Genomic DNA, 26,138 nt, shown 5'->3' with positions numbered 1-26,138 from the left:
CAGGGGCAGGGGCAGGAGGGCCCGGAGACCGGTTTTCAGTTCTGCCTTTGAATTCATGTCCAGGGGCCTGTGGCTTCCATGGAGAGTTCCTCCACCAGTTCAGGGACTGCCCACATCTGTCTCCGTCATTTCCATATCCCCGGTTCCCAATGTGTGCCCGGCATATGGCAGGTCCCTGTCTGTAGCTGTTCAGAGAATGGGGGCCTGGGGAGCCTGGCAAACACTGGAGAGAGGCCTGGAGAAGCAGGTGCTCGCCCGGTGTGGTTACCTGCTTCCCGGGGGCTTGAGGAGAGAGGCTCCGGCCTGGGAGAAGTTCTACAGTCCTCAGAAGGGCAGGGATTGGCGTGTAAGGCAGGGTGTGAACCAGCATGGCGGGAAAGGGAGGTGGCCACAAAGCCGATGGCCCCACGTGGAGGCATCCAGAGCTCTGACGGCATCCTTGCCAAGGAGTGAAGTCCAGGAAAGGGGCTGGAAAGGAAGTTTGGGGCTACGTGGAGAAAGGCCTCGATGGAGAACCACGGAGTTTCGATTTAATCTCTCTCTCTCTCTTAAAAAGTTTATTTATGTATTTGGAGAGAGAGAGAGAGACAAAGATTGCAAGCGGGAGAGGGGCAGAGAGACAGAGAGAGAAAGAGAAAATCCCAACCAGGCTCTGCACTATGGGTGCACAGGCTCTGCCCAATGTGGGGCTCGATCCCACAAACCGTGAGATTATGACCTGAACCAAAACCAAGAGTCGGATGCTTAACCGACTGAGCCACCCAGGCGCCCTTAGATTTCATCTCTTGATAGCTTCCCCAACTCCGAAGAATCACATGTTGCCTTCACAACTTTGGCCAAGTTCAAAAGGACAATTTCTCTTCTTATCATTTTACTATTATAAATACTAGTTATTTTTTTCTATTAACATTAAAGTAGACAAAGTAAGAATAAAAAACTGTCCCTTCGTGTTCCACCCCCGAGGGCCCTTCTGTGCTGCCAGTGGCTGTCAGACCAGTCCTTAGGAATCACAGCTGAAGAGCCTGGGAGCCATGGCCAGTTCCTAAGGCAAAGTAGGGGCATGTCTCACCAGTCCTGTGGCTACGGTGAAGTCACTTCATGCTCTGGGATGTTGTGGCCTCATCTGTCATGTGATGGGCTTAGACAAAAGGATTTCTTTCTTTCTTTTTTTTTTTTTTTAACGTTTATTTATTTTTGAGACAGAGAGAGACAGAGCATGAACAGGGGAGGGGCAGGGAGAGAGGGAGACACAGAATCTGAAACAGGCTCCAGGCTCTGAGCCGTCAGCACAGAGCCCGACGCGGGACTCGAACTCACAGACCGTGAGATCATGACCTGAGCCAAAGTCGGACGCTTAACCGACCGAGCCACCCAGGTGCCCCTCTTTTCTTTTTTTTTAACGTTTTATTTTTTGAGAGAGACAGAGTATGAACAGGGCAGGGGCAGAGAGAGAGGGAGACACAGAATCTGAAATGGGCTCCAGGCTCTGAGCTGTCAGCACAGAGCCCGACGCGGGGCTCGAACCCATGAGCGGCGAGATCATGACCTGAGCCGAAGTTGGACGCTTCACCAACTGAGCCACCCGGGAGCCCCTGGACAAAAGGATTTTTAATAACACAACTGGCTTGGTCAGGGAAAGCTCCCTACAGGTGGTCCGGTCACCCCCCGATCTGGGAGCTGGGAGCTTGTCATAGCGTGAGCCCGGAGCCAGCGCTGGTGCCCCGAGTCCACCATGGCAAGACCCACACCTGCTGTTAGACCACCGGGCGCTGTGCACAAAGACAGCCTCTGGTCTTAAACTCTAGGAAGTGACTGGGTAATATTCTGTGTTGGGAGAGGAAGAAACACCCCTCTCACCAGGATGATAGCAGAGTGGGGGCTGGGTCCCTGGGCCGGACACACCCTTGGAGCAGTCACACTGGGACGGGCTTGGGTCAGCTGGTCCCATCACCGCAGTGCCCAGAGTGTGTGGGGGTCACACGAGTGAAGGGCGGCTCCAGAGACGGAAGGTTCTGCGAAGATCTTACACTTGGACGGGAAGCGAGGATGCGTGAAATCGTACACATTCAGATCGGCCAGTGTGGTAACCAGATCGGAGCCAAGGTAAGGAAAGTTCTATTCCTAGGACCAGCTTGCCTACTGCCCTAGGTGTAGCCGACAAAGAAATATCTTAAGTCAGCAGGTGAGACAACAAGTCAGCAGATGGAAGGAAGCACTTGCTGAATACTTGCCTCCTTAAACCACACCCTTCGCTAAAGAGACACAGGAAGTAGTAAAGGCTTAAAGCGTCAATTTAATTCATGTTAATTTCGTCATCAGTTACATGCCACCCGTGTTTACCTTTATGACTTTAGCAATGAATTTTTCATATCTAAAGATATGAAAACGCTGGGCTCACTTGGTTAAGCGTCCGACTCTTGGTTTCAGCTCAGGTTATGATCTCGCGGCTCATGAGTCTGAGCCCCGCGTCGGGCTCTGGGCTGACGGTGCAGAGCCTGCTTGGGATTCTCTCTCCGTCTCTCTGCCTCTCCCCTGCTCACGTCTGTCTCTCTCAGAATTAAAAAAAAAAAAAAAGAGTAATTTTCTCAAAACAGTTTTCCAGTTTGTTGGGCAACTTTTTACAGCATATTACTAAGATGCCTTCCTTCTCTCATGTTTATATTACAAAGTTTAAAAAAAATCAACATGTTTGATTTAGTATGAAATAGAAAACTAAGGAGGCAAACCTAGAAGTTTTGGGGTGTAGTAGCAGAAACAATTAAAATACAGTCTCTGGAATGAATACAAATGCGTGTTTGTTCTCCCCACCTAAATTTTTGTACAAAGTGCCTGGTTCAATGGCTGACACTATGAAAACAGATGATACAGCCTAACAGGTCTCTAACCTGAATTTGAATCTTAATTTTACACAACTGTACTGTGTAACAGCTGATTGTTCCCTTTGCCATTCCGAAATTACTTTCAGTAGTATGAACTGCATTAAAAATGTAATTGCATTAAGCGTTAAGTTCTTAAAAAATTGTGGTAAAACTGGGGCACCTGGGTGGTTCAGTTAGTTGAGCATCTGACTTCAGCTCAGGTCACGATCTCACGGTTTGTGAGTTCGAGCCCCGTGCCGGGCTCTGTGCTGACAGCTCGGAGCCTGCAGCCTGCTTCGGATTCTGTGTCTCCCTCTCTCTCTGCCTCTTCCCTGCTCACGCTCTGTCTCTCAAAAATAAATAAAACATTAAAAAAATTTAAAAATTGTGGTAAAATACAGTGTACAATTTATCATCTAGCCACTTTTTTTTTTATCATTTAACCACTTTTTTTTTTTCTGGCACTGTCTGTCTGAGAGGGCACAAGTGAGTGAGGGCGAGAGAAACAGGGAGAAAATCGCATGAGGGGTAGAGCGACAGAGAGGGAGAAGCAGGGCTCACTCAAAGTGGCTCAAGCTCACGAACTGTGAGGTCATGACTTGAACTGAAGTCAGATGCTTGACCCACTGAACCACCCAGGGGCCCCCTCCATCTTAACCATTCAAAAACATTTTTTTTAATGTTTATTTATTTATTTATTTATTTTTAATTTTTTTTTCAACGTTTTTTATTTATTTTTGGGACAGAGAGAGACAGAGCATGAACGGGGGAGGGGCCGAGAGAGAGGGAGACACAGATCGGAAACAGGCTCCAGGCTCCGAGCCATCAGCCCAGAGCCTGACGCGGGGCTCGAACTCACGGACCGCGAGATCGTGACCTGGCTGAAGTCGGATGTTTAACCGACTGCGCCACCCAGGCGCCCCAATGTTTATTTATTTTTGAGAGACAGAGTGCGAGTGGGTGAGTGGCAAGGAGAGAGGGAGGCACAGAATCGGAAGCAGGCTCCAGGCTCTGAGCTGTCAGCACAGAGCCCGACGCGGGGCCCAAACTCAAGAACCGTGAGCTCATGACCTGAGCCGAAGTCAGAGGCTCAACCCACTGAGCCACCCAGGCGTCCCTAAAAGTTTATTTTTGAGAGAGAGAGAGAGAGAGAGAGAGAGAGAGCGCGAGCATGAGTGGGGGAGGGTCAGAGAGAGAGGGAGACACAGAACCCAAAGCAGGTTCCGGGCTCTGAGCTGTCAGCACAGAGCCTGATGCGGGGGCTCGAACTCATGAGCCGTGAGATCATGACTCGAGCTAAGTCAGACACTTAACCGACTGAGCCACCCAGGCGCCCCATCCATCTTAACCGTTTTTAAGTGCGCAGTTCAATAGTTTTAAGTATATCACCGTGTTGTGCATCTAATCTCCAAAATGCTTTTCCTTTTGCGAAACTGAAACTCGGTCCCCATTAAATACTAACCCCCCACACCCCCTTCCCCAGCCCCTGGCACCCACCCTTCCACTTTCTGTCTCTAAGAATTTGAACTCTTCTCGGGACCTCACAAAAGTGACATCACACAGTATCTGCCCTTCTGTGTCTGGCTTATTTGTCTCAGCGTAACGTCTTCAGGGTTCAACCACAATCGCCTTCCTTTTTAAGGCCGAATAATAGTCCATCGCGTGGATACACCACGTTTGGTTCATCCGGTTATCCGTCGACGGACTCACGGGTCGTTTCCAACTTTTGGCTATGGCGAGTCATGCAGCTACGAAAAATGAAAGTCTTCTAATGTGGGTGTTTAAAACCTGGGGCAAAGAATATCACTGCTTGGAAAGGAGTTGCCACCTTCCCATGCCACAGCGATGAGCTGTTTCTGAGTCAAGCACGCAGAGAGGTGGGAGGCCCAGCCCCACTGCTCTGAAATGGGGAGATAATCCGGAGGGAGGCTCGGGAGAGGAATTGCGGGGTCCAGATAGGGTCTGAGCACTTACTCCACAATCATGTTGTCTGGCAGTTCTAGCCGCACCGACTACTGATTACTTGGGGTCATAAGAACTGTAAGAGACTTAAATTTATTTATTCTTTCAGACCCAGAACAGTGCAGGTAATTTACTATGAAATAGAGTCTGGTTAATGAGACCAAGGCCCGAGCAGAGCCATCGCTTATAAGACATGGCTGGGAAAACACCCTTGGGGATTTTAACATAAATGAATATATTTTCATTGCACATATGTGCTTCTCCAGGGCAATGAAAGGGGCCATTTCAGTAACTGTTTCCGTATTAAGAGCTGTGCGCGTTCCTATATTAAATACTGTATATGTGATTGAAATTGTCATGTTTCAAACAGTTACAAGAGCTGTACGTAATTTTGAATTGTATGCATACCTGATCGTGAAAAATGCACACTGCTAAAAACCATGCCTAGATGTCCTAGTTATGGGCTTTTTGGGAAAACTGCATGAAAATAAATCCCCAAGTGAAAGGAGATATTACTGTGAAATCGGATAAGAATTCAGTCTATTTTCATTTAATGGGATCTATACTTTACTAGCTTGAAGCACTATACGGTGAAATTAGAGATACGCTCACTGTCGGACGTGAAATTGTAAAATAACAGCTTTAATGTATACAATGGCCTCCACTTAATAGGAGCAAAATCCATTTTAATATTTTATGCGTTGGCATTTTATTTAAGGGGTTCGGGTGGGGAGAAAACACAGTCTTCATACTCCTGTTTAGTGGGGGCAAGAGGAAATTATACAGTGGTGGAGGGGGCATAAAACGGGGCCAAAAACATCCGGGGAGAGAAAGGGCGGCCAGACAGACCCCACCAAGCAGGCCCAGGGGTGCTCACTGTCTGGCTCTGGCCAATCTGCCGGCTCACCGGTGCCTCTCTGGACCTTTCTTGGGGTCCCTCCGTACACTGACCTCCCCTCCTGCCGTTTTCAGTTCTGGGAGGTGATTGGCAAGGAGCATGGGATCGACGCGGCGGGGGGCTACTTTGGTGACTGTGCCTTGCAGCTGGAGAGGATCAGCGTGTACTACAACGAGGCCCACGGTAGGACACTGTGCACGGGTGGCCGTGGTCACCAGCCCCAGGTGGACGGTCGCAGCAAGGTCTGGGCAGAGCAGCAGGATCCCGAGGGTGACAGGTCCCCGGGCCTTGTGCAGGGCAAGGACCCGGGAAGAAGTCACTGGGGGGGGGGGAGGGGTGGGGGGGGTAGCGGGGGAGGGGGGAAGGGCGCGTCTCAACACCAGCAGGTTAAGCACCAAGTTTCCTTTTTAGTTTTTAAATAAAAACCGGAGTCCCTTCCACGAGGGACAGCATCTCTGTGGTTGGCGAGACGGCAAAAGAGAGCACGATGGGAAAAGCAGTTCTGAGGTATTTGGGAGATCTGTGCCCTCGCCGTAGGCATCAAGGACGTTATTTCAAATGTCTTTCTGCCAGAGACACCTTCTAGAAGAATGCCATTTCCTTTGGCCGGTGTCACAGGGTTCTATTTTGACGGAACATTAACTTCTAGAAACGCGGCAGTCGGCCCACTTCTTGCGACCTTCCTCCACAGGTGGGAAGTACGTGCCGCGGGCCCTGCTGGTGGATCTGGAGCCGGGGACGATGGACAGCATCCGCTCCGGCCAACTGGGAGCCCTCTTTCACCCGGACGGCTTCATCTACGGTAGGTTTTCCTGCAAGGCCCCCGGGACCCGTGAGGGTGCCCCCTGGCGGGCGCCCCGCCCCCTCCCCCCGGGGGCCAGGTAACCGGCCTCCCCTCCGCCCCCCGCACAGGTAACTCTGGGGCCGGCAACAACTGGGCCAAGGGCCACTACACGGAGGGCGCCGAGCTGGCCGAGAGCGTGCTGGACGCCGTGCGCAGCGCCAGCGAGGCCTGCGACTGCCTGCAAGGCTTCCAGCTGGTGCACTCGCTGGGCGGCGGCACGGGCGCGGGCATGGGCACGCTGCTGCTGAGCCGGATCCGCGAGGACTTCCCCGACCGCATCCTGAACGCCTTCAGCGTCCTGCCGTCGCCCAAGGTGTCGGACACGGTGGTGGAGCCCTACAACGCCGTGCTGTCCCTGCGGCAGCTGGCGCGGCACGCCGACGCCTGCTTCTGCATCGACAACGAGGCCCTGTACGACATCTGCTTCCGCACGCTCAAGCTGGCCGCGCCCAGCTACGGCGACCTCAACCACCTGGTGTCCCTGACCATGAGCGGCGTCACCACGTCCCTGCGCTTCCCGGGCCAGCTCAACGCCGACCTGCGCAAGCTGGCCGTGAACATGGTGCCCTTCCCGCGCCTGCACTTTTTCACGCCCGGCTTCGCGCCGCTCACCAGCCGCGACGGCCGCCAGTACCGCGCGCTCACGGTGGCGGAGCTCACGCAGCAGGTGTTCGACGCGCGCAACGCCATGGCCGCCTGCGACCCGCGCCGCGGCCGCTACCTGACGGTGGCCTGCTTCTTCCGCGGGCGCATGTCCACCAAGGAAGTGGACGAGCAGATGCTCGCCGTGCAGACGCGCCACAGCGCCTGCTTCGTGGACTGGATCCCCAACAACGTCAAGGTGGCCGTCTGCGACATCCCGCCGCCGGGGCTCGGCATGGCCGCCACCTTCGTGGGCAACAGCACGGCGGTGCAGGAGCTGTTCGGCCGCGTGTCCGAGCACTTCTCGGCCATGTTCCGGAGGAGGGCGTTCGTGCACTGGTACACCTGCGAGGGCATGGACGTCGGCGAGTTTGCCGAGGCCGAGAGCGACATCCACGACCTGGTGTCCGAGTACCAGCAGCTTCAAGACGCCAGAGCGGTTCCCGAGGAAGACGGAGACGTCGTGGGGGAGGCAGAGATGGAACCGGAAGACGGGCCCCGGGCACCTGGCGGGGCCGTGTGAGCCGCGGCCGCAGGGAGCCCCCCTCTCGCCGGGGGCCGCCCCGGGGCCGCGCGACCGCAGGGACCTCAGGGCCTTCCGCCGGCATCTGCTGACCTTCCAGACTCCGACGTTCAGTGCACCCACCCTCTATTAGCTGGTTTGAAATAGCAAAGCGAATTCGTGGGGAATTGCTCCCTTTGGGCCGTTCCTGGGCGCACGGCCCGTGCCAGGCATCGAGACCCCCCGCCTGGGTCTCGTGTGCGGCCTCTGCAGCCCACGCTCGCCTTCGACCCCCTCGGGCCGCCCATCGGCGCCCGGGAGCCCTTGCCCGGCATCCTCGCCAGGTGTCTCGCCTCGGCTTCTCTGCCATGCACTCTGCCCAGCACCCTACCTCCTGGTACTTGCTGGCCTCCGGAAAAGCCAGGTGACTAATTGGTGCGTGGGGAGCTCTGCAGCCGAGGCAAAATGTGAGTCAGCATCCACTAGCGAATAGCGCAGACCTCGTGTGTGCCTGTCAGAGTACTAGCCGCAAAGGGAAAAGGGAAGGACAAGAACAAGTGGCAGTGCCTGATCCACTGAGACACCTGGCCAAAGACACCCCCAAGCAAGCAAAAACCCACCAACTCCAAACCTCTGCTCTTTACTGCTGCACAGCTGGCTTTTAACACACACGGTTACACTGTCGGTTCCTTCTTAGTGCTGGGTTCTGGGAATTCATGAATCACTGTCTTCAGTTTCCCTGGTAAAGGCTATTTCAAAATGCCCTTTTCACTTTCAGTCAGTAATCACCTTCTGAAAATGCTCTGTGGCCTCTGCTCTTTCAGAAAGGGCACACGGCGCGGTGCGCTGGGCGGCCATTCACATGCAGGAAGGAGGCAGCACCGGGCTGGCCGGTGTCCTTCTCGGTTCCAGGAGGACGCCGTCTCATTAGGGAACGTTTACAGTTCAAATTAATTTGCCGAAGTCGCCATCAACGTCGGCACGACGAGACAGCTTTCACCGTTACACGATTTTGATCTGCTCACATTACAACAGGACGCAATACACGAGAGTGTAATCGAATCATCCATAACTTTTTAATTAAGGTTTACCTATTTCTGACATACAGCACAGCCATCCCTTCCGGGCCCGTAAGGGCTTTAATGGCCTTCTGGAACGACCACTGAGCTATACTATAGGATCCGTGGTCAGTCAGCAATGGGAAGATGCTCCGACCTTCACTGCAGGAAATATTTACTTGCGGGCCACCAGGTTCTCCTCTCCCGATTCGTTTTTGTCACCTGCAATAATACAGTAGCAGGTGGACGGATGACAGTACCTCCTTCAGAAAAACTTCACTCCTTCCCATATGCATTGTAAGGAAGTAACGAAGACACGTACGGAGAGAAAATTAAGTCTTGCTGTCAGTATCATGACAAGCCTTCTATTTACAAAACTTAAAAAAAAAAAAGTTGTATACACTTTCTCCTTGTGGTTCAAGCACTAAAAACAAAAGATTTAATAAGCTGTTACCTATCCACTCTCAGAAGTTCCTAACTTCTTAGAAGCCAGAAAAGACTTACGACCTCTGAGTTTACAAGAATTGATACACATGCTTCCTCTAGCAAGCACTTTCCTTCTCAAATCCGAAAGGGAAATCAAGTAGATGCAAGGAAGGATACAGACCCAAATTAAAAAAACCAAAACCCAAAAAACCTGCTGATTTATATTACTGTCAAGATTTTTGTTGCTCAATAGTAATCATTAAAATACAAGGAAATTCAATTTTAAATGGCTAAATTGCTTTATTTCAGACTAAATAAATTCCTTTTCTTGGAGCCTAACTGCCCAGACTGATTAATTTGAGTAGTTAAAAATATTTCAAAATGTATCTCACCATCCTACTCTTTTCTATGGTAGGAATAGATTAAAACACACACACAACACACACACACACACAAGCCCACCAGAAACCAAAAGAAATCTGTCCCCTCAGATTTGGAGGAGCCTAGTCCTTCAGTGGTACAGTTGCCATGGCAACACTGGTCTCAGAGACGAGAGACCTGGGATCAGAATTTGAGAGCTTGTCCGGTTCCTTCACTTCACTCCCAAGAATGCTGCGCGAGCAGAGACTGATGAGTCCCTCAGAAATCCCTCACATGGTTAGTGAAATACCCACCACTAGGTCTGATCAGGGTGCCCTGGTCATCTGGACACAGTAGTCCTGCCGGCTGACCCCCAGCCCCCAGGTCTGGATGCAGGAAGTTTACTTCATCACGGTGATCAGTTCAGGATTTTTAACTACAGAGAAAGAGGCTCAAAGAATCTTTGCTGGGTGGTAAGCTGGCTATTTTTACTTTTCCCCCTTGCCCTAGAAGCAGCCCTGGCCCCGAGTCTCACCTTCATTACCTCCCAAGCTGACCGAGGACTTCTCTCTAGTTACTCAGCTGCAAAGAATTCAGCCCTTTGACCATCAGCTTCGTCTATGAAAAAGGCCTGATGGCCTTGAGATTCATTTATTCCTGTCCCTGTAATGAGAGATGCTTCCTAGTGCCTTGACCTTGGGGACCTCAGCGCCGGGAACTGGGGTGTCCTGACTGTAGAACAGCACAACAGCCCTGAGGGAAAAAGCTCACGAACTGGGGGGGAGGGGGCTTGGAGTGGCTACTGCCCCGCAGCCACCTCCTCCCCACCCCCCCCATTCATCCTGGAGCTCTTCCTTGAGTGCCCTGGGCCAAGAATGAAATAAAACCTACAGGTCAAGTGTCCCGGGGCGGGGGCAGGAAACTGCCTCCAGAAGGCCGAGAACAAAGACATTTTCTTGGGCTCCTCCTCGGCCCTGCTCAGTGGCCCCGAAAACTTATTGTCAGCTTAAGTACCGTGGTGAGAACTGGTCCTGGCAGAGAAGCTGAACAGTGTTTCAGAATTTCCCGTTCACTTTTGATTTCTCCGTTCTCCAAAAACAGTTAAAATCAAGCAATGAACTTTGCAGTGGGTGTTTTACTCAGCCAAGTGCTTCCAAGTTTCAAAGGAAGATAAAAACAAAACACTTGCAACAAGTCTTCATGCCTGAGTACTTAATGAGTAAGCCAGTCACCACGCAAACGCCACCGAGCTGTCGTCATCCCCGCGCCCCGAGACCTGCAGGCAAGAATCTTACAAGATTTAACTTCAGCTCCGAGGAGCGAGGTACTGAAAGGCTCTGACCCACTCCCCGTGCGAAGTGCTCCCAGGACAGATTCACCCACAAGACCACGTGAAGCACGTTTCTTGCTTAAATCCCGACATTAGTAATTCTTCTCTACAGGTGTTAAGTGTACGATAAAAAAATAAAAAAAAAGACCACACTGTAGTGTTTTCTCTTCTAATCTATGCTTTTAGCAATTATTTTCATTATAACCCATCCGCCACTCTGACGTGATTTCGTAATTCAAAGATAAGCGACGGTGAAAGCCACACCAAGAGGCTCCTTTTGTTAACTGACATCACAAAAAAGAGAACTTTCTATCCTGAGACGTTTAAAACGTGGTTCCGGCATCCCTCAGCTCACTAGATGCCACACCTGCTTGCCCCAACTTAAGAGACTCTGGCTCGTAAGGTCATATGCGGCAGGTATGCAGAGTTCCTCCGAAGAAAAAGCCTGAAGGAAAACAAACACCAACAGCAGGAGTGGACCATACTTCAATTTATTGGCATCGTCCATCTAGAACAAGACAGGGGTTTTTTTGTTTTGTTTTTTGACGAAGGGAGGTGGTTTCCAGTCGGCCATAGCATATACCCACACATCTTCACCTTGAAAACGCAGCATTTCAAGCTCTGGGCGGGTCTGGGAGGAAAAAAGAAAATGCAACAGTTGCGAGTTCTTTGTGTTTTAACTGTCCGGCGCGACCGTGGCAGTGACTTCCTTGTCATGAGCTAAGATAACTCTGGCGTCACTTCACGTGGCTAATGCTGACCCTTGGCTCTTGGCTGTAGAAAGTGCTGGTTCACGTGCACTGCTTCAGCTGCACAGGAACTTCCCTTCTAAGTAGAACCAAGTTCTCTCCTGGCAATAAAGAAACCACTCGGCCTTTCAAAAGACACTAAAAGCCCCCTGTGCTGATGGGCTGGGGTCATCCCCTGCTGGACCTCGGGAGAGCTGTTTTCTTCTACTGGATCTGGACACTACTTTCTGACCCCAAGGACACCGCAAGGTCAAGGGAGTGCGATGCGCAGCGTGGCTTGGCCATGCTGCAGAGGCTCAGTGCCTTTGGCAGCCAGGTCACTTTTAAGACAAAACAACCCAACGTAAGACTAGGTCTCATTACTTAGAATTATGAGGGGAGACAGAGAGCCCCTAGAAGAAGGGCTTAGAAGAAGGGCTAAAACACCGCATCTCCAGACTCATGATAAAATATTTACTAATTCAAAATGAAAATGAAAAGTGCTTAGGGGAGACAGTTCCAATAAGTGAAATTGCTCATAACCACAAGCTGCCAAAGGATGAATATTTATCACATTTCTCTTCTACTGCAGGTCTGAAGCCTTTTTTAAAGCAAAACAAGAAAATTAAGTCTGAAAAACAGCTCTCTGGTTATTTGCCTTGTTTATCTTTGAAATAACGTCAAGAAAAAGGTTGAGAGATCACGTCGCTTTAGCAGTTTGGAGCGAAGAGTCAGAACTTATCAAGTGTACGAAACTGTCTTTTACTGCACAGGATGTAACTCTACGTGACCGACATCTCTGGAAAAGTAAAACGAACCAAGCACTCAGAAAGAATAATACATTTAGCAAAAGCAGTTTTCACTGCAGGGTCTTGGATTCTGCTGCTCGATAGCTTAGCAGGACCCTGGCCTGTACTTGCAGCCCTGATGTTCAGGAAGCAGTCCTTTGTGAGAACACTGGCAGACGTGAGGGAAATAAAGACGCAGAGCACTGTAATTTGTCATGCCCCTGAACTGTTACATAACTCTGACGGCAATTACAAAAGCGGGGAGTTTATCCTCCGAATTATTTGATGTTGTGCAGACAAATGAAACAGGTTTAATTAAAATAAGATGGCTCTCTACCTAAGCATTGCTAAATGAGCTGAAAATCAATGTGCCAATTACTTCTGCTTGTCAGGGCCTGAAACGAGATTCTTTCATGATGCCGCGGCACTCGTATCACTCTGTGCTTTAAATTACTACCCCCCGAACTAACACCTAAATGTACCGGCTGAACAAAAAATGGGCAGAACTGAAAAACTAAAATTACTTTGTGTTTCAAGTGCTCTAAGAACTTAAGGTGCAGGTCTTCTAATGAGTCAGTAACTTACAGATTACTCCTTCTTCACTTTCACAATTTTTACGGTGCTGCCAGAAGTCTTCTCGGCATTTGCTTTGAATTCTGTCTTCAGCGCATCTCTCACTGCTTTTGCACAAATCTGGGAGTATCGGATGTAGCTGGGAGGAAATCAGAGACAACATACAATTAATTACCAATGATCCAGCCGGACTGGTTGTGTTACTGTGATTTTTTTCTTCCCGTACGTTAACTTTTGGTTTGGCTGTACGGTATAGTGGAACTGGATTTAAAATTCACTAGTGCCAGAAGGAATCTATACAGAGTAAAAGACTAGAAAGAAATGTACTAAAGTCTTAATCTTGGTGTTAGGATGGGTAATCTTGGTTTCTCTTCTTTGTACCAATTTAATACCTGTTCATTTAAAATAAAAGACTCACAGGTATTTAAAAAAATCCTATAGCAGAGGAAACAGACTAAAATGTTATGAGAGGCTCTGATAGAAGGGGCATTTCCCCCCATGTCTCTACTTGAGATTTTTTCTTTACGCATGTTATTCTTACAAGGTAAAATACATAAAATTAAAGGAGAAAAACTATTTTGAATTCAACAGTTCTTCCTCGGAGTAATTATTTAAAGGTTTTCTGGAGAATACTGGATTTTGTTTCCTAAGTCTGCCATTGAAGACACTTCCCAATCAAGGTTTCTAAATTAAACCTAAAAGCTCTTTGAGAACATCATCAATTCTAACAAAAGATCTAACAGCCTGCTTCCTGTTTGGTAGATGGACTCCCATCAACATCTTATTTTCCAAAAGATGTCAGTTCAGTCTTTATACTTTTTGAAAACAGGAAGGCGGCGGAGGGGGGGGGGGGCTGCTGTCTATTTTCTCATGTTTCAGATTTGTTTTCTGGGCCAGAAGCAGGCGTTCCAACGCCTGTCTGCAATGTGACTAACTGGGTTGACCTTCAGGCTGCTTAATCTTTCCGGCTACTTTATCCACCTGTAGAAACGAGAATAAAATAGAAGACTAATATTACTGGCCTCACTGGTGGATGGGAGGAGACACAAGTGTGAAGGGCAGGGCCCAGCACACCTGTCACAGAGTAGGTGCTTGATTCAATGGCACCCGTTACTGGGACTATCATCCTTCCAAGGCCACGGATCCGTGCTCAACCCCCCCCCCCCCCCCCCCCCCCCCCCCCCCCAGGTCAGGCACCTGCTGGGCTGCTCAGCTGTCCCAGTCATGGGCCCACTAGAAGGTGTCCCTCTGGGCAAGTCACAAGCGCTAGGTCCATCGAGGGCACAAAGAGCTCAGGTGCGAAGGCCGCACCGCTGGTGCCCCCGTGTCACTAGAGGTCGTGTCTTCAGTCGCGTCAGTACGTGAGCCTCGCAGGAGCACCGCCCCCCTGCGTGCAGCGCTCTCCGGTGTACAGGGGCCTTCCCCCTTTGCACCGGGCAGGAAGCACAGGCATGTGCGTGCTGGGCAGAGGGCCGGGGCGCTGGCAGCGCCGGGGAGGGGCACGAGGACCCTGCACGCGGGTCCCGGCGTCGGCGCGCCTCGCGTTCACCCGGGGCGCTCGTGGGGGCGCGGCCGCACCCCCAAGGGGACGAGCGTAGGTGCTCGGCCCGCGGCACAGGCCACGCGCCCCGCACGCTCGAGGCCGCCCCGGCCGCCATCTTGGAGCCGCGCTCCCCCGGCCGCGACCCCCGCCGCGCTGGCGCGACCTCCGACCCCCGGCCGCGCCGCCGGCCCCCGCCCCCCAGGCGCGGGCCTACCTGAGTCCGGCCTGTCGCCAGTACGCCACCATGATGTCGCGAGAGTGGGCGAGTCGGGCCAAATCGCGAGGACGCCTCAATGTCGGCCCGGTGCGCGGCCCAGCTGCAGGAAGGTCAAGCCTGTGAACCGGAAGAGGCGGGACTCCGGACCTGCCAATCCCGCCTCCTCCTGCCCCGCCCGCCGGCCCGAGCAGCCCCTGCTGCCCCGCCGCGGAATCCCCCCGACGCCGGGAGCCAATGGGGACGCGCGGCCGGGGCCTCGCGTGCCAATCCCCGGGCGGGACGGCCGGCAGCGCCCCCCGATTGGCTCCGCGGGAGTCCCGAGCGTGTTCCCCGCGGGCTTCCGTAGTGCCCCGGCCGACGCGGCCGGGTGAAGAGGGCAGCTGGGGTCAGCGCGGGACACGGCCCCCACCTCAACAGCCCCCCCTCCGCCTCCCCGCCGGGGTCACGGCCCCGCCCGGACGTCGGCACGGAACCCTTAAGCCCCCACCCCCGAGAGGCAGGGATCAAAAGCAAACCTCGGCCCTGACACAACCTTGGCTTTCGGGGTGGTCCCCCGACGTGCGACAGGTCAGGATGGGCCAGGGCCTTGCTGGCGGCGCGCGGGGACGGAGGTGGGGGGGGGGGGAGCGCGGGCTCGGGGGTGGGGGGGGCAGGTGACCCAGTGCATTCGCAGGAGGAACAAAATCTCTCTTGCGCTTCACAGTGATTAAAAAGAAATTATCATCAGGAAACACATCATGGTTAAAAGTTTTCAGGAAGAAAGGTTTTTCTTAATATAACTTCCATTTTTAATATTAAATAGGATAAGATGCTCCATGGTCCCCGAGTCTAATCTGTGAACACCGTCCAGTTTAGTCTCTCAAACACATCTACTTGCTGTATATTTGTATTTTAAAAGGTAAAAGCCACAAACTACCAGCTATTTCACTGAAAGTAACTACACTGGAAAATGAAAATTTCTAGAATTTTATCATTAGGTCAGAGTTAAAAAAAAAAGCAAACAGGAAAAAATTTTGTTCAGAAATCGTTTTATCATTAGGGCATTACACCTTTTTTACAAGTATAATTTACAGAAATTATACAAGGCAACTTTTAAATCAAATATCAATATTTTCCAATGTTTTGTTTAACTGAAATGTTATCTCAATTGTAAAAATCATCTCCGGTTACAAAAAATAATCAAAAACCTTATTGGATTTCAGTTGCTTTTACAAAAGTCCTAAGAAGTCTCCAGCTAAACAATACTTTAAGTAGAAAAACTCTAATTTTTAAATAATTTGCTATAGTATTTCTGTGGTTTATGTACATATATTAACTGGTTTCTTTTCCAGGAAACCTGAGGAGTTTATTACATTAAGCATTGAAAATAAAGACAAGAGCTGATCACCTTCCAAGAAAAATCCTCTATGCAACAACTGCAAGTATCGAAGATAACTATTTACTGGCTGGTAACTGCCCGCCTACAAAATGGGAGATACATTTTCAGACTGCAGCTGCCCCGTGGTATCCAAAGTAAGGATTTCCCATCGATAAAAGCTGCAAAGCAATTCACATAGTGGTTGGTTTAGGTCAGTGCTTCTTTTCTCATTATTATTCTTTTTTTCTTCCCCTCCGCCCCCACCATATTACTAAAAACACTGAGTACCCGGGATTTATGCTTCAGGAAGACATCGGTTTGAGTAATTTCAAATGACGTACAGCTCTTCGTGTAAAAAAGACGTCTTGTGGTCACAAGTACTTCAAAAAGTAATTATATTCAAATAACCTGACATATCATGCTTTAGCAATTACGGAGCCAGGATTCTGACACACAGCAATTTGTAAGTCAGGCAAATGTGAAATGCTAGCAGATGTGTACAGCTGTTGTGTGTCAGTTTGGAGTGCTGCAGGATTTCGGCAATGACTTTCTTTTTTCAGTGAACATCACCAGCCCACGGGATAGCACGCTAAGTCATAAAGTACAAATCCAAGGGAGGTAACACCTTTGCCTAAGTTACAAAACTTTGGCAAATTAACACAGTACTCTTTAATACAATGAAATCCTTTCTGTTGCTGTTGGGAGTCATGTATTCTTTTAGTGATAATTTTCACTCCGAAAATGTCATTTAAGTACCAAAACCAAACACCGTGATTTTTTTAATGGTGGTTTATAGCAGAGCAAGTTATTTTACACAAATTAGCATGTCCTTTTAAAACTATGTAATTTCTCCTTTTAAAGAGCACCCCCTCGCGCCAGCTCGCGAAGTTTACCGCAGCGGGGTAACCGCGTGAACTTAGACGGCTCTGTTTGTTCTGGGGTTGGTCCAAAGCTAGGTAGAGTTCCAACGCACGAAAAGCTTTAAAATACTACCTTAAGGGAGATTTAACGCGCCCATGAGATTTTCCAAGTACTTTTCAAAAATTGTGAAATTTTCACATAAATACTAGAATCCTCACAATTAGATGGTCGCTTCAAACCGTACCACTTCTGGATGATCCCTTGTATTTAGAAACCCCGCACCTCTTTGTTTTGATCCAAAGTCACATAGCTTTCCTTCACCTTAATAAAAAAAAAAAAAATCCTACCTAAAATATAGTTTTATTTTTTTAAATAACAAATAAATACACTGCCGGCTGGCAGACACCTGGGGGGGGCGTGGGGGCTTCGATCCTCACTTCTCTACAAATGCCGCCGCTGCCATCGGTGTCCTTATGCTCCCTCTCGCCGAAGCCGCCAATTCTTCGATCTCGGCATTTAACTTATGTATTACCCATTCCATCGCTTCTCGGCCCTTAAAAAAAAATTCAATACATCTGTTCTCACCAAGTGAGAGCGAAGGCACGTATCACATAAATGGCACATCAGGAAGTAACAAGGAGCATTACAAATGTAGCTAAACCTCACCGGGATGGACCGTTTTTGTCCTTGCTTTTTTTTTTTTTTTTTAATGTTTATTTATTCTGGAGAGAGAGAGAGCATGAACAGGGGAGGGGCAGAAAGAGAGGGAGACACAGAATCCGAAGCAGGCTCCAGGCTTTGAGCTGTCAGCAGAGCCTGACGCGGAGCTCGAACTCATGAACCATGAGATCGTGACCTGAGCGGAAGCCGGAGGCTTAAGCGACTGAGCCACTCAGGCGCCCCTGTCCTTACTTTTTGTTCTTTAATATTATTTACCAAATTATTGAATGCTTTGGGCAACTAGATTGATCTATAAACTGCTTTTTCTTTTGCATGCAAAAGATGTTCCCAAAAGAATCTACAATTAAATGATAGTGATGATTTACTTATTTCTGATTAGAGCGGTCCCTTTCTTGGGGGCCAAAAGGTCAAACTCGGTTTTTCTTTTTATGTCCATTATTTTAAACCAAAATCCTGCAAGAGGCCCTGAAAGAGCTGGTCCCTGACTTTTTCTTCAACCATTCTCTCCTGGTGCTTGATGCAGTTCCTTGAGAAAAAGAGGGGGCACTTCATGCTTCCTCTGTCTCAGGCCCTTTGCACATGCAGTTCTTCTGCTGGAAATGCTTCCTAGCATCCCCCTCACAACCAACATGCCCCTCCTTCAGCACTCAACACAACACTCATTAAATACTCATGTCTTTTTGTACCTTTCCTTTCCTAATGACGTGTGATTAATGTTGACTTCTTCTTAGTTCCGTGAGGGCAGGGACCATACTTGTTTTGTCCCCTGCTGTATCCCTAGTCTAGCCTAGCCCTCTGCCTGGCACGGAGAATGCAGCTAGAAATATCTTTTGACTGCCAAGTGAGTATAGTAAACATGTGTTATAGAAGAGTGCATTATGTACCTCTTTCTCTAAACTTATTTTGTTTTAAATCATGCATTCTCCAAGGGGCAAAAATCAGTTGGGGGTTGGGGGAGGTGGAAAAATCTCACTCTTTTTAGGTACAAAGCATATCCATCTATCCATGGTGTTGAGTGTTACATACTTTCATGAGCTGGTGGCTGTTAGAGAAAAAAAGGTCTGCGATGGACGTGGGGGTTGCTGGGCGGAGACAATAACGAAAAGGGTTGAGAATTGGGTGTTGTAAACAATGGCACACAGCGACACATCATCAAGCACTTCCCACACGCTGGGCCCTGGGCCACACGCGCTTTCCATACGTTGTCTCATCTCATTTACTCTTCATGCCCAACCCGGTTAAGATGGCTAACTGACCTCCACTTCACAGATGGGAAACTGAGGCACGGGAAGGTTAACCTAACTGTCCAAGGTTGAAAGGCTGGTAAGAGTTACAGCCTGCACGTAAACCCAGTGGGGCTAGACCCTACTGCGCAAAAAACGGCCTTTACGGATTCTCACCGCATCATGGTTCAGAATCCGTTTTCCAGGACAGACACACGTTCGGTACCAAGCTCTTCCAAGAAAGGAAACCCAAACCCAGGAGTAACAGCAACTAGGGAGGAGCCTGACTTACTTTATTAGCATTTGAAGATATCGTACTCGCCATCAGTCCTTCAAGGTAACTGCTGAGACTGACTCCTTTCACGGTGATTATGGCTTCTTGAGTCAAAACAGTTCTGGAACAAAATACATCCACACAGCTTCAGAATGACCTTGCATTTTTCAAAGAAATATATGACTTGAATAAAAAATTCAAACACCCTGTAAAATAAGTTTGTCAAAACATTTTTTTACTCACTTTCCTGGGTCCTGAGGATGTGGTTTGTATATAAGTCTCTCATCTACTGAAACCATATTTGTAAATGAAATCTACAGAATGAAAAAGAAAAAAAATCAAACCATTTTGGAAACCAAGATTAAAAACATTCCCCAAATTAACTCACAAGTCCAAATCTTGCTAGGTAAATACCCAATTAAACCACTTTGACATACTGCAAATCCGGAACTTAAATTTCACCATTCACCGCTTTCTTTTTATTAAAAAAATAATATAACAAAAGTATTATCGTCACAATATGCACATGATCCCGAATTCAATTTATTGAGTGCTGACCCCTAGAAATAATCAGTGGGCTCACGGGAGCAGGAAAGCTCAAGGCTGCAAACAGGAAAGACAATGCAGCACATGAGCACTGATTTCCTGTTGAAGAGTATACATGCGCCTGTGTATCAACTGTAACAGAGACCACCCCCCACCCCCACATTAAGCCGAATAGTTTTAAATTAAAAGGGAGCTCAAACTTACATTAGTAGATTTAAGTTCCATTGTTCTGTCTACGGGATCAACTACAGAATGTTCTTGCACGTACGTTTTTGTTCTTGCTGCACCAATAAGCTAAAAAGAACATTCACAATTAGTAATCAGAGGAGGAAGGGTTTCTTAACAAGTAAACCGATGTTTTATTTCAAGGCAGAGACCTGTTAACATCTTGAACTGAAAAATCTGCTTCCTAAACAACAGGAGGAATCAGACAAAGGTCAGAAAGGAGGCCCGTTTGAGGGTCACGAGAGTTCATGCGCCATGAATGAGAGGGGACTAACAGACACACAAAACCGTTCCCAGAGGCAATTAGCGACCAGCCCAGGGAGAATGCACGCAGTATAAAGCAGACCCTGAAACCACCAAGGTGTGACAACGGAGCACTGAGCCCGAAACATGGAAATCAGAATATCTGGGTAAACACGGCGTCTAGAAACACGAGAGCTCAAGAGTCTCTGTCGAGGCTTTGCTAGAGCAGTCTGAGGGAGACGGTGCCGTGGCTTGGTTCTCCAGGGAGAAAAATGGCCATTTCGTGACGGAGGATAATGCATCACATCCGACATCACCCGCTGGGCGGAGACCCCAGACCACCCCCCGACCTTGCTCATTTCTGTGTCCTCACTACCGAACACGGTGGTTCGTACCAAGGAAGCCATCAGTACATTCCTGTTGAAAAATGTGTCCTTCGGTTTTCCGAGTGGATCTATCTTCCGTAAGGAGAAACTCTAAAGGACACAGAGTCCATTTATTATGCCAGAACTCTTTCACACTGTAATGATCTGGCATTCCGGTTTCTTACCAAAAGCCTGCTCACATGTAAAGGAATAGAATTCTGTTTTTAAACATACGGGGAGGAGTGTCAGACCTTGGAAGAAAGGTGGCGAGAGCAAAGTCTGAGGATAGGCTCTTCGCTCAACGTGCACGAGCCACCGCTGACCACGGCGACCACAGCTAACCACCACCACCAGCCCACTGCTTCCAGACCTTACTATGGGTCTGGAGCTGCCGGCCAATGCAGGAGGAGCAGAGCAGAACTCCTTTTAGATTACAGAGCATTAGCCGGCTTCCTTCAGAAGGTTTTATCGGGTGCCTTCATGAAGACTGTAATAATATTTCCAATTCATTATACACTCATAACTCAAGTTTATTATAATACAATTTGAACTGATGCGAAAATGACACTCAGAATCGGCTCCCACAACCTATTTGAAATTATAATGTGGTTTAGAAAACTTCTCTACAGCAGTCACATTTCCACAGGAATAAAGACGCACTTACAGATTTCACAATGGAAGGCAGTCCCCACTCTGTGCTGAGAAGTCTATGGCTGTGCAACTTTCCAGAGGGATCTATATGTCTGTCCAGTACGTCCACCCCAACCACACTCGGGTTCATAGGGTTTGGGTATTTCTGCATTGCAGCTGTTGTAACGGTTTCCCAAGGGTGGCTGTGGACAGGAACCAAGAAAAACAAATGCTTGAAAACATATGCATATAAGCTAAACCATTTTCATAACCCAGCAAATCATTCTTTACAGTTGAAGTTTAATTAATTTAACTAGGGAAAATTATTTTCTTTTTTTTTTTTTTTTTTTTTTTTTAATTTTTTTTTTTTCAACGTTTTTTATTTATTTTTGGGACAGAGAGAGACAGAGCATGAACGGGGGAGGGGCAGAGAGAGAGGGAGACACAGAATCGGAAACAGGCTCCAGGCTCCGAGCCATCAGCCCAGAGCCTGATGCGGGGCTCGAACTCACGGACCGCGAGATCGTGACCTGGCTGAAGTCGGATGCTTAACCGACTGCGCCACCCAGGCGCCCCGGGAAAATTATTTTCTGAAACACTGAGCGAAAGATGATTTGGGGAGCTCAATCTACATTTTAAACATGTACGGAAATCAGTATTTTTTGAGCACACGGGCTGCTACATGGTACCAGTGATGTCCATAAAGATAAACAGAGCCGATGATGCATTACAGTACAGCTTCGCACACAATCTTTCCTATTTACCCATGTTCACTTTCACATGCGAATCTCGTTGCTAAGAACCACCGATTCATAACAATGTATTTACAAAATGTGTTCTATGAAAACAAGCAGCAAAAATTGTTATCATACCATTTATTCTTTTGCCTGGTCCCAAGTCCCTAAAGTTATAAAGAAGTTAACAAAAGTTAACGAACTTATAGACGCCATAAATTCTTTTAGGGATTACAAGAAGATCCAGAGCTTTATGGATTTGAATACCGTAATATTAAAAAAACGTATTCTTCTCTAGATTAAGGTAATAAAAAATAGTGGCCCCTCCAGTCAATCTTTCTTTATTGCCTTCCTCAAAGGAGTGATTCTGATTTGTTTTGAAAAGGTCACACAATACCACAAAGTGTTTTTAAGGTACTCCTAACACACTCTCTTCTAATATTCTCTCTCAGTTATTGTCTTCTTGAAAAAGCACACGTGCTTGGATGATTCAAAATGTGTGTACACGTGTTCGCTTCACAACCTGTACGAAGGCGATGCTGCTACAGGAGCCATCCTCCTCCAAGGAGCCCCTTATTAAGGACAAGGGGCGGGGTGAGAGGTGACCGGGCCCACCGGCAGTCTGATGCTACGCTATCTGTGCGCTTGTCTTCGCTGAAAGGAAAAAGAGGTCTGGAGATGATGTTTCGCCACATTTACCCATAAACCACACAGCATTACTTTTTCTCTTTCTAAAAGCAGAAGAGGGAGGGAGGCCATTAATCTGGTTCAGCTTTTCAGAGAACTAAGCCTGATGCCGCCTCCTTGCCAACAGAAGGGAAATGTCAATACCATGCATTTCCCAGAACCCTGGACAACCGGTGACATTACTTCTAATGTTTTCATCTTTGCCATTGTATAAACGAACCCCACTCTGTTTTTAATCTCAAGCTGTATTTGGCAAACAGTGCAGGTATATAAGGGGAGCTACTTCATAAATCTCAACGGTCCACACACATAGAAGTGATACAGGCCGAGCACTCAGATGGTTACCAAGGCAACTATCTAAAATGAAAATCAGATGAACCCTGTCCCTGTCTCCATCTAGTCATATACCACGGTTAGCTGGCTTCCTTGCACTTATCTCTTCCCCCCTGATTCCCTCCAAAAAATTAATAATTGCATGGCTTCAGGGTGGTTACATATTATTTGTAATATAGTCCTTCTCTTCCGTGAGCCAACCTGGAAACATCGGTGTTGACTTAACTTGAACTGAGACTGCTTTATGGAACATAATCAGCTCAAACATTACAAAGGATGCATGTTAGCAGTCTTCCAGCAACTAATCTGAACCCTACCAATGTAATTATGTGAAAAGACACTCAGAATGGCACCAGAGGGCAGGAAGAAGCTTACCCACCTGCCCAGGTCCTTCACCTATAAAATGAGGTGGGCAGACACTTAAGGACACACAAAACTCCAGCCAGGCAGCAACGATGTCTTGATTCATCTACCAAAATGTAAGCAAAGAACAGCCCAGGCACATAGCAGACATTCCTATCTGTTGAAGGAGTCAGTGGATGGCTTCACCTGGATGCCAACTATAGGTGAAGTGTCAGAAGGAAGTGTTGGACAAATATGGGCAAGTCATGGCATGATGACTTTCGATACTGTAGACAGTAGAGCCCTTAAGGTGGGAAACATGGCAACGTAAGATCTGGGCGGGAAGATGGTAACTTCCATTTCAGGGCGGAGTTTGGCGAGCCCACAGGACGTGTGAGCAGAGATGCCTGGTGAAGACCTGAAAATGAGGATTTGAGGTTTAAGAGAGACTGGAGCCCAAGGTACAGATCTGGGTGTCCTAAGTATGGATGTATCGGCTGGGACCCTGACCTTTTGAAAAGCCCGGATTATTTGGGGAGAATCAGGGACAGGGCTGCTGCTCCCAGGACACGTACAGCCTTTATTTGCACACGTCTATCTTCTGGGAGGAGACCCCAGCACTCTCATCAAATCTCAGAGAGGTCTGTGGCACAAAGATTAGAATCACTGAAATGGCGAGACGAGAAGGCCAATAACAGAATCTCCTTGAACATTTAGGGGAAGAGGGGGAAACACTGACGAGAAGAGCAGAAAGAGTAGAGACAGGGTAGCAGAGAGGAGTGTTAGGGAAGACAGAAGAGAAAGCTCTAAGGAGACGCAGTGCCTCCAAATTTCAAAGAACTTCTGAAGCACTGACATCCAGAAGCAGACCGTCAAACGATCACCATCCGTGATCCCAAGGGCTGAGACAGAGTAGTACAGGCTGTGACCAGGTAGGGAGCAGCAGAAAGACCACAAATCTAGGGTCTTTTTTACCCAGAAGGAGAGCCAGCACTGGGGAAAGAGGAAATCTTCCCTCTGATTCTAACATCCTATCCATTCCAGGACCCGGTGGACTCTTGGATGGGTGTGGGTCACCGAGGACGCAAAAAGTTTACAACTTCTTTTAAAACCGCCCTCGGAACCATGGTTTAAACAATCAAGTGGCTGCACTAAAACATACTTCGAAGCCATAAAAATTAAAACAGTGTGGCGGCAATAACAAGATCAGAGGAACAGAGAGCAGAGAGCTCAGCAGTGGATTCAAATGTAAAATCACAACAGTGTGCGGGACAACGGTGGCATTGCAGAAGAGTGACAAGAAGACGCATTAGCCCACTGAGGAGTGCTTCCCTGGATTAACTATTAGGATTGTTTCTTTTCCCGAAAAATGGTAATAGCTGCTTAAACGCCTGCTTCGTTTGTATATGGAATCGCGGGACCCAAAGGGAATTTCATTCCCAGCATCCGCGTGGGGTCAAGGCCTATTTTGTTACTAAGAACTTTTTCCAACCGAGAGATGTCCCTGAGCGTGGCCTCAAAGACATCTCTTGGGCAGGCCCTGACGGCACCGTCGTCTTCCGTGTCTCCGGTGCAAACGGGAACCCAAGGTCACGCAGTTTGCGGGAACCAGAGCTGGACCTTGGACTCCAATTTTCAGGCTCTGTTCCTCAGGTCTCGAGCTGCCGGAAAAGTTTAGCCTCCTGGTCGTCCGACCTCACCCGGTACCATCCTCCTCCCGAAAGGTGGCCGGGCGAGGTGGCCCGGCGAGGAGACTCGCCCACGCCTTCCCGCTGGGTTCCGCCGGGGTGGGGGGACCCGTCCCACCGGGTCTGGCAAGGCCGATGTGACAAGCAGGGCCCTCTGCCACCCGAGTGCGGTCGACGACTTCGTGCCGGGCGACGCCCCCACCAGCCTGGGGGGGAGGGGGGCCTCCCTGGGGGGCGGGCCGCTAGTGCCGGTCCCGGGCCTCCCCCACAGCCCGGGCGGCCGCTGGGACCGGACGTCCGAGGGCTCCCTCCTCGGGGGACCCGCTCCGGGACGGCAGACCGAGAGTCCCCGCCCCCGGGGCCCCTCGGGGCTCGGGCCCAGCTCCCCCAACTAGGCCCGACGCCTGGAAGCTTCCTGAGGGGAGCCCCGGCCTCGCCACCACTCCCGGCCCAACCTGCCCTCCCACCCTGCAGTTGCCCCGTGCGCCCCGCCGACCCGCCCAGTTTACTCAAACTTACTCAAAGACGTGCTCTGAAGTCCAGATCTTCATGGTGCCGGCAGCCTGCGCGATGTCCGGGCGGCGCTAGGGGACAATGAGGCAAAAAAGCCACACTTGCCCCCGCCCCGCCCCCCAGGCCTCCCCGCCGGCCGCGCAGCGCGCACGCGCCGTCGGGCCCGACGCGAGGGACGTCCCGACGCGCTGCCCCACGCCCTATCCCGGCCCGGGTTTTGCCCCAGTCTTGCGCGCGGCGCAACGAAACCCCGCCCCTTAGCGCCGGGCGCAACGCGCCGGCGCAGTTCCGGGGGCAGCGCCCGGGGCCGCCGGCGTAGGCGCTGTGCTGCGCAGGCGCGGCGTGCGACCGGCCGGCTGCCCCCTCGCGGGCGTCGCCGGGAGCGCTGACCTCTGGACAGAGTTGGGCCGGGCCCAGCGGGTGCCTGGGCGCCCTGGCCCTGCCCGCCTCGCCTGCAGTTTCCCGCCCGGCTCCTGGCTCGCCTTATGCTGCCAGGCCTGTAGACGGGTCCAGTAAACCCGCACACGCGGACGGTCCTGTGGTGTGCGCGTGAGCAAATTGTCATGGCACCTCGTTAGAAAGTTCCGACCAACTCTTCTCTTAACCCGGACTGTGGGTCTCCAAAGTCATCCAACCAAACAACCAGCCACCTCCTGTCTCTACCCGGCTGTGGGGGCCCCAAAGTAATCCCACCAACCCACCAGCCA

General features: G+C 49.7%; 2 protein-coding genes across 3 annotated transcripts; one reads left to right on the top strand and one right to left on the bottom strand.

Moving 5' to 3' along the window:
• Nucleotides 1–1,903: 1,903 nt before the first annotated feature.
• TUBB1 (tubulin beta 1 class VI) lies at nucleotides 1,904–8,246 on the top strand. Its single transcript, XM_042930530.1, has 4 exons — nucleotides 1,904–2,103; nucleotides 5,793–5,901; nucleotides 6,410–6,520; nucleotides 6,631–8,246. The coding sequence occupies exons 1-4, from the start codon at nucleotides 2,047–2,049 to the stop codon at nucleotides 7,725–7,727; spliced, it is 1,374 nt and encodes a 457-aa protein (XP_042786464.1). The 5' UTR covers nucleotides 1,904–2,046; the 3' UTR covers nucleotides 7,728–8,246.
• Nucleotides 8,247–11,355: 3,109 nt separating this feature from the next.
• On the bottom strand, nucleotides 11,356–25,566 carry PRELID3B (PRELI domain containing 3B). Of its 2 annotated transcripts, XM_042930531.1 has the most exons (9): nucleotides 25,438–25,559; nucleotides 21,169–21,337; nucleotides 19,876–19,965; nucleotides 19,369–19,439; nucleotides 19,144–19,246; nucleotides 17,385–17,500; nucleotides 14,727–14,846; nucleotides 12,982–13,108; nucleotides 11,356–11,511 (listed from the first exon to the last, which is right to left on the bottom strand). In XM_042930531.1, exons 1-8 carry the CDS (start codon nucleotides 25,467–25,469, stop codon nucleotides 12,985–12,987), a joined length of 825 nt encoding a protein of 274 aa, XP_042786465.1. In that variant the 5' UTR covers nucleotides 25,470–25,559; the 3' UTR covers nucleotides 11,356–11,511; nucleotides 12,982–12,984. The 2 variants fall into 2 exon arrangements, with proteins under 2 accessions (XP_042786465.1, XP_042786466.1); XM_042930532.1 differs by lacking the exons at nucleotides 11,356–11,511; nucleotides 12,982–13,108; nucleotides 14,727–14,846 and adding an exon at nucleotides 16,247–16,265 and having other exon boundaries at nucleotides 17,354–17,500; nucleotides 25,438–25,566.
• Nucleotides 25,567–26,138: the final 572 nt, after the last annotated feature.

The sequence above is a fragment of the Panthera leo genome, chromosome A3 (assembly GCF_018350215.1).
Source record: "Panthera leo isolate Ple1 chromosome A3, P.leo_Ple1_pat1.1, whole genome shotgun sequence".
Lineage (NCBI taxonomy): Eukaryota > Metazoa > Chordata > Mammalia > Carnivora > Felidae > Panthera > Panthera leo.
The sequence above is the reverse complement of the archived record's forward strand: the minus strand, read 5'-3'. Positions and strand labels throughout refer to the sequence as shown.

Coding starts and splice junctions, on each gene's coding strand:
- TUBB1 (XM_042930530.1), top strand. CDS start 2,047: ATGCGTGAAATCGTACACATTCAGATCGGCCAGTGTGGTAACCAGATC. Junction 2,104..5,792: donor GTAACCAGATCGGAGCCAAG/GTAAGGAAAGTT, acceptor TGCCGTTTTCAG/TTCTGGGAGGTGATTGGCAA. Junction 5,902..6,409: donor GTACTACAACGAGGCCCACG/GTAGGACACTGT, acceptor CTTCCTCCACAG/GTGGGAAGTACGTGCCGCGG.
- PRELID3B (XM_042930531.1), bottom strand. CDS start 25,469: ATGAAGATCTGGACTTCAGAGCACGTCTTTGA. Junction 19,247..19,368: donor CATCCTCAGGACCCAGGAAA/GTGAGTAAAAAA, acceptor ATTTTGTTCCAG/AACTGTTTTGACTCAAGAAG. Junction 14,847..17,384: donor GCGGCGGCATTTGTAGAGAA/GTGAGGATCGAA, acceptor TCCGGTTCACAG/GCTTGACCTTCCTGCAGCTG.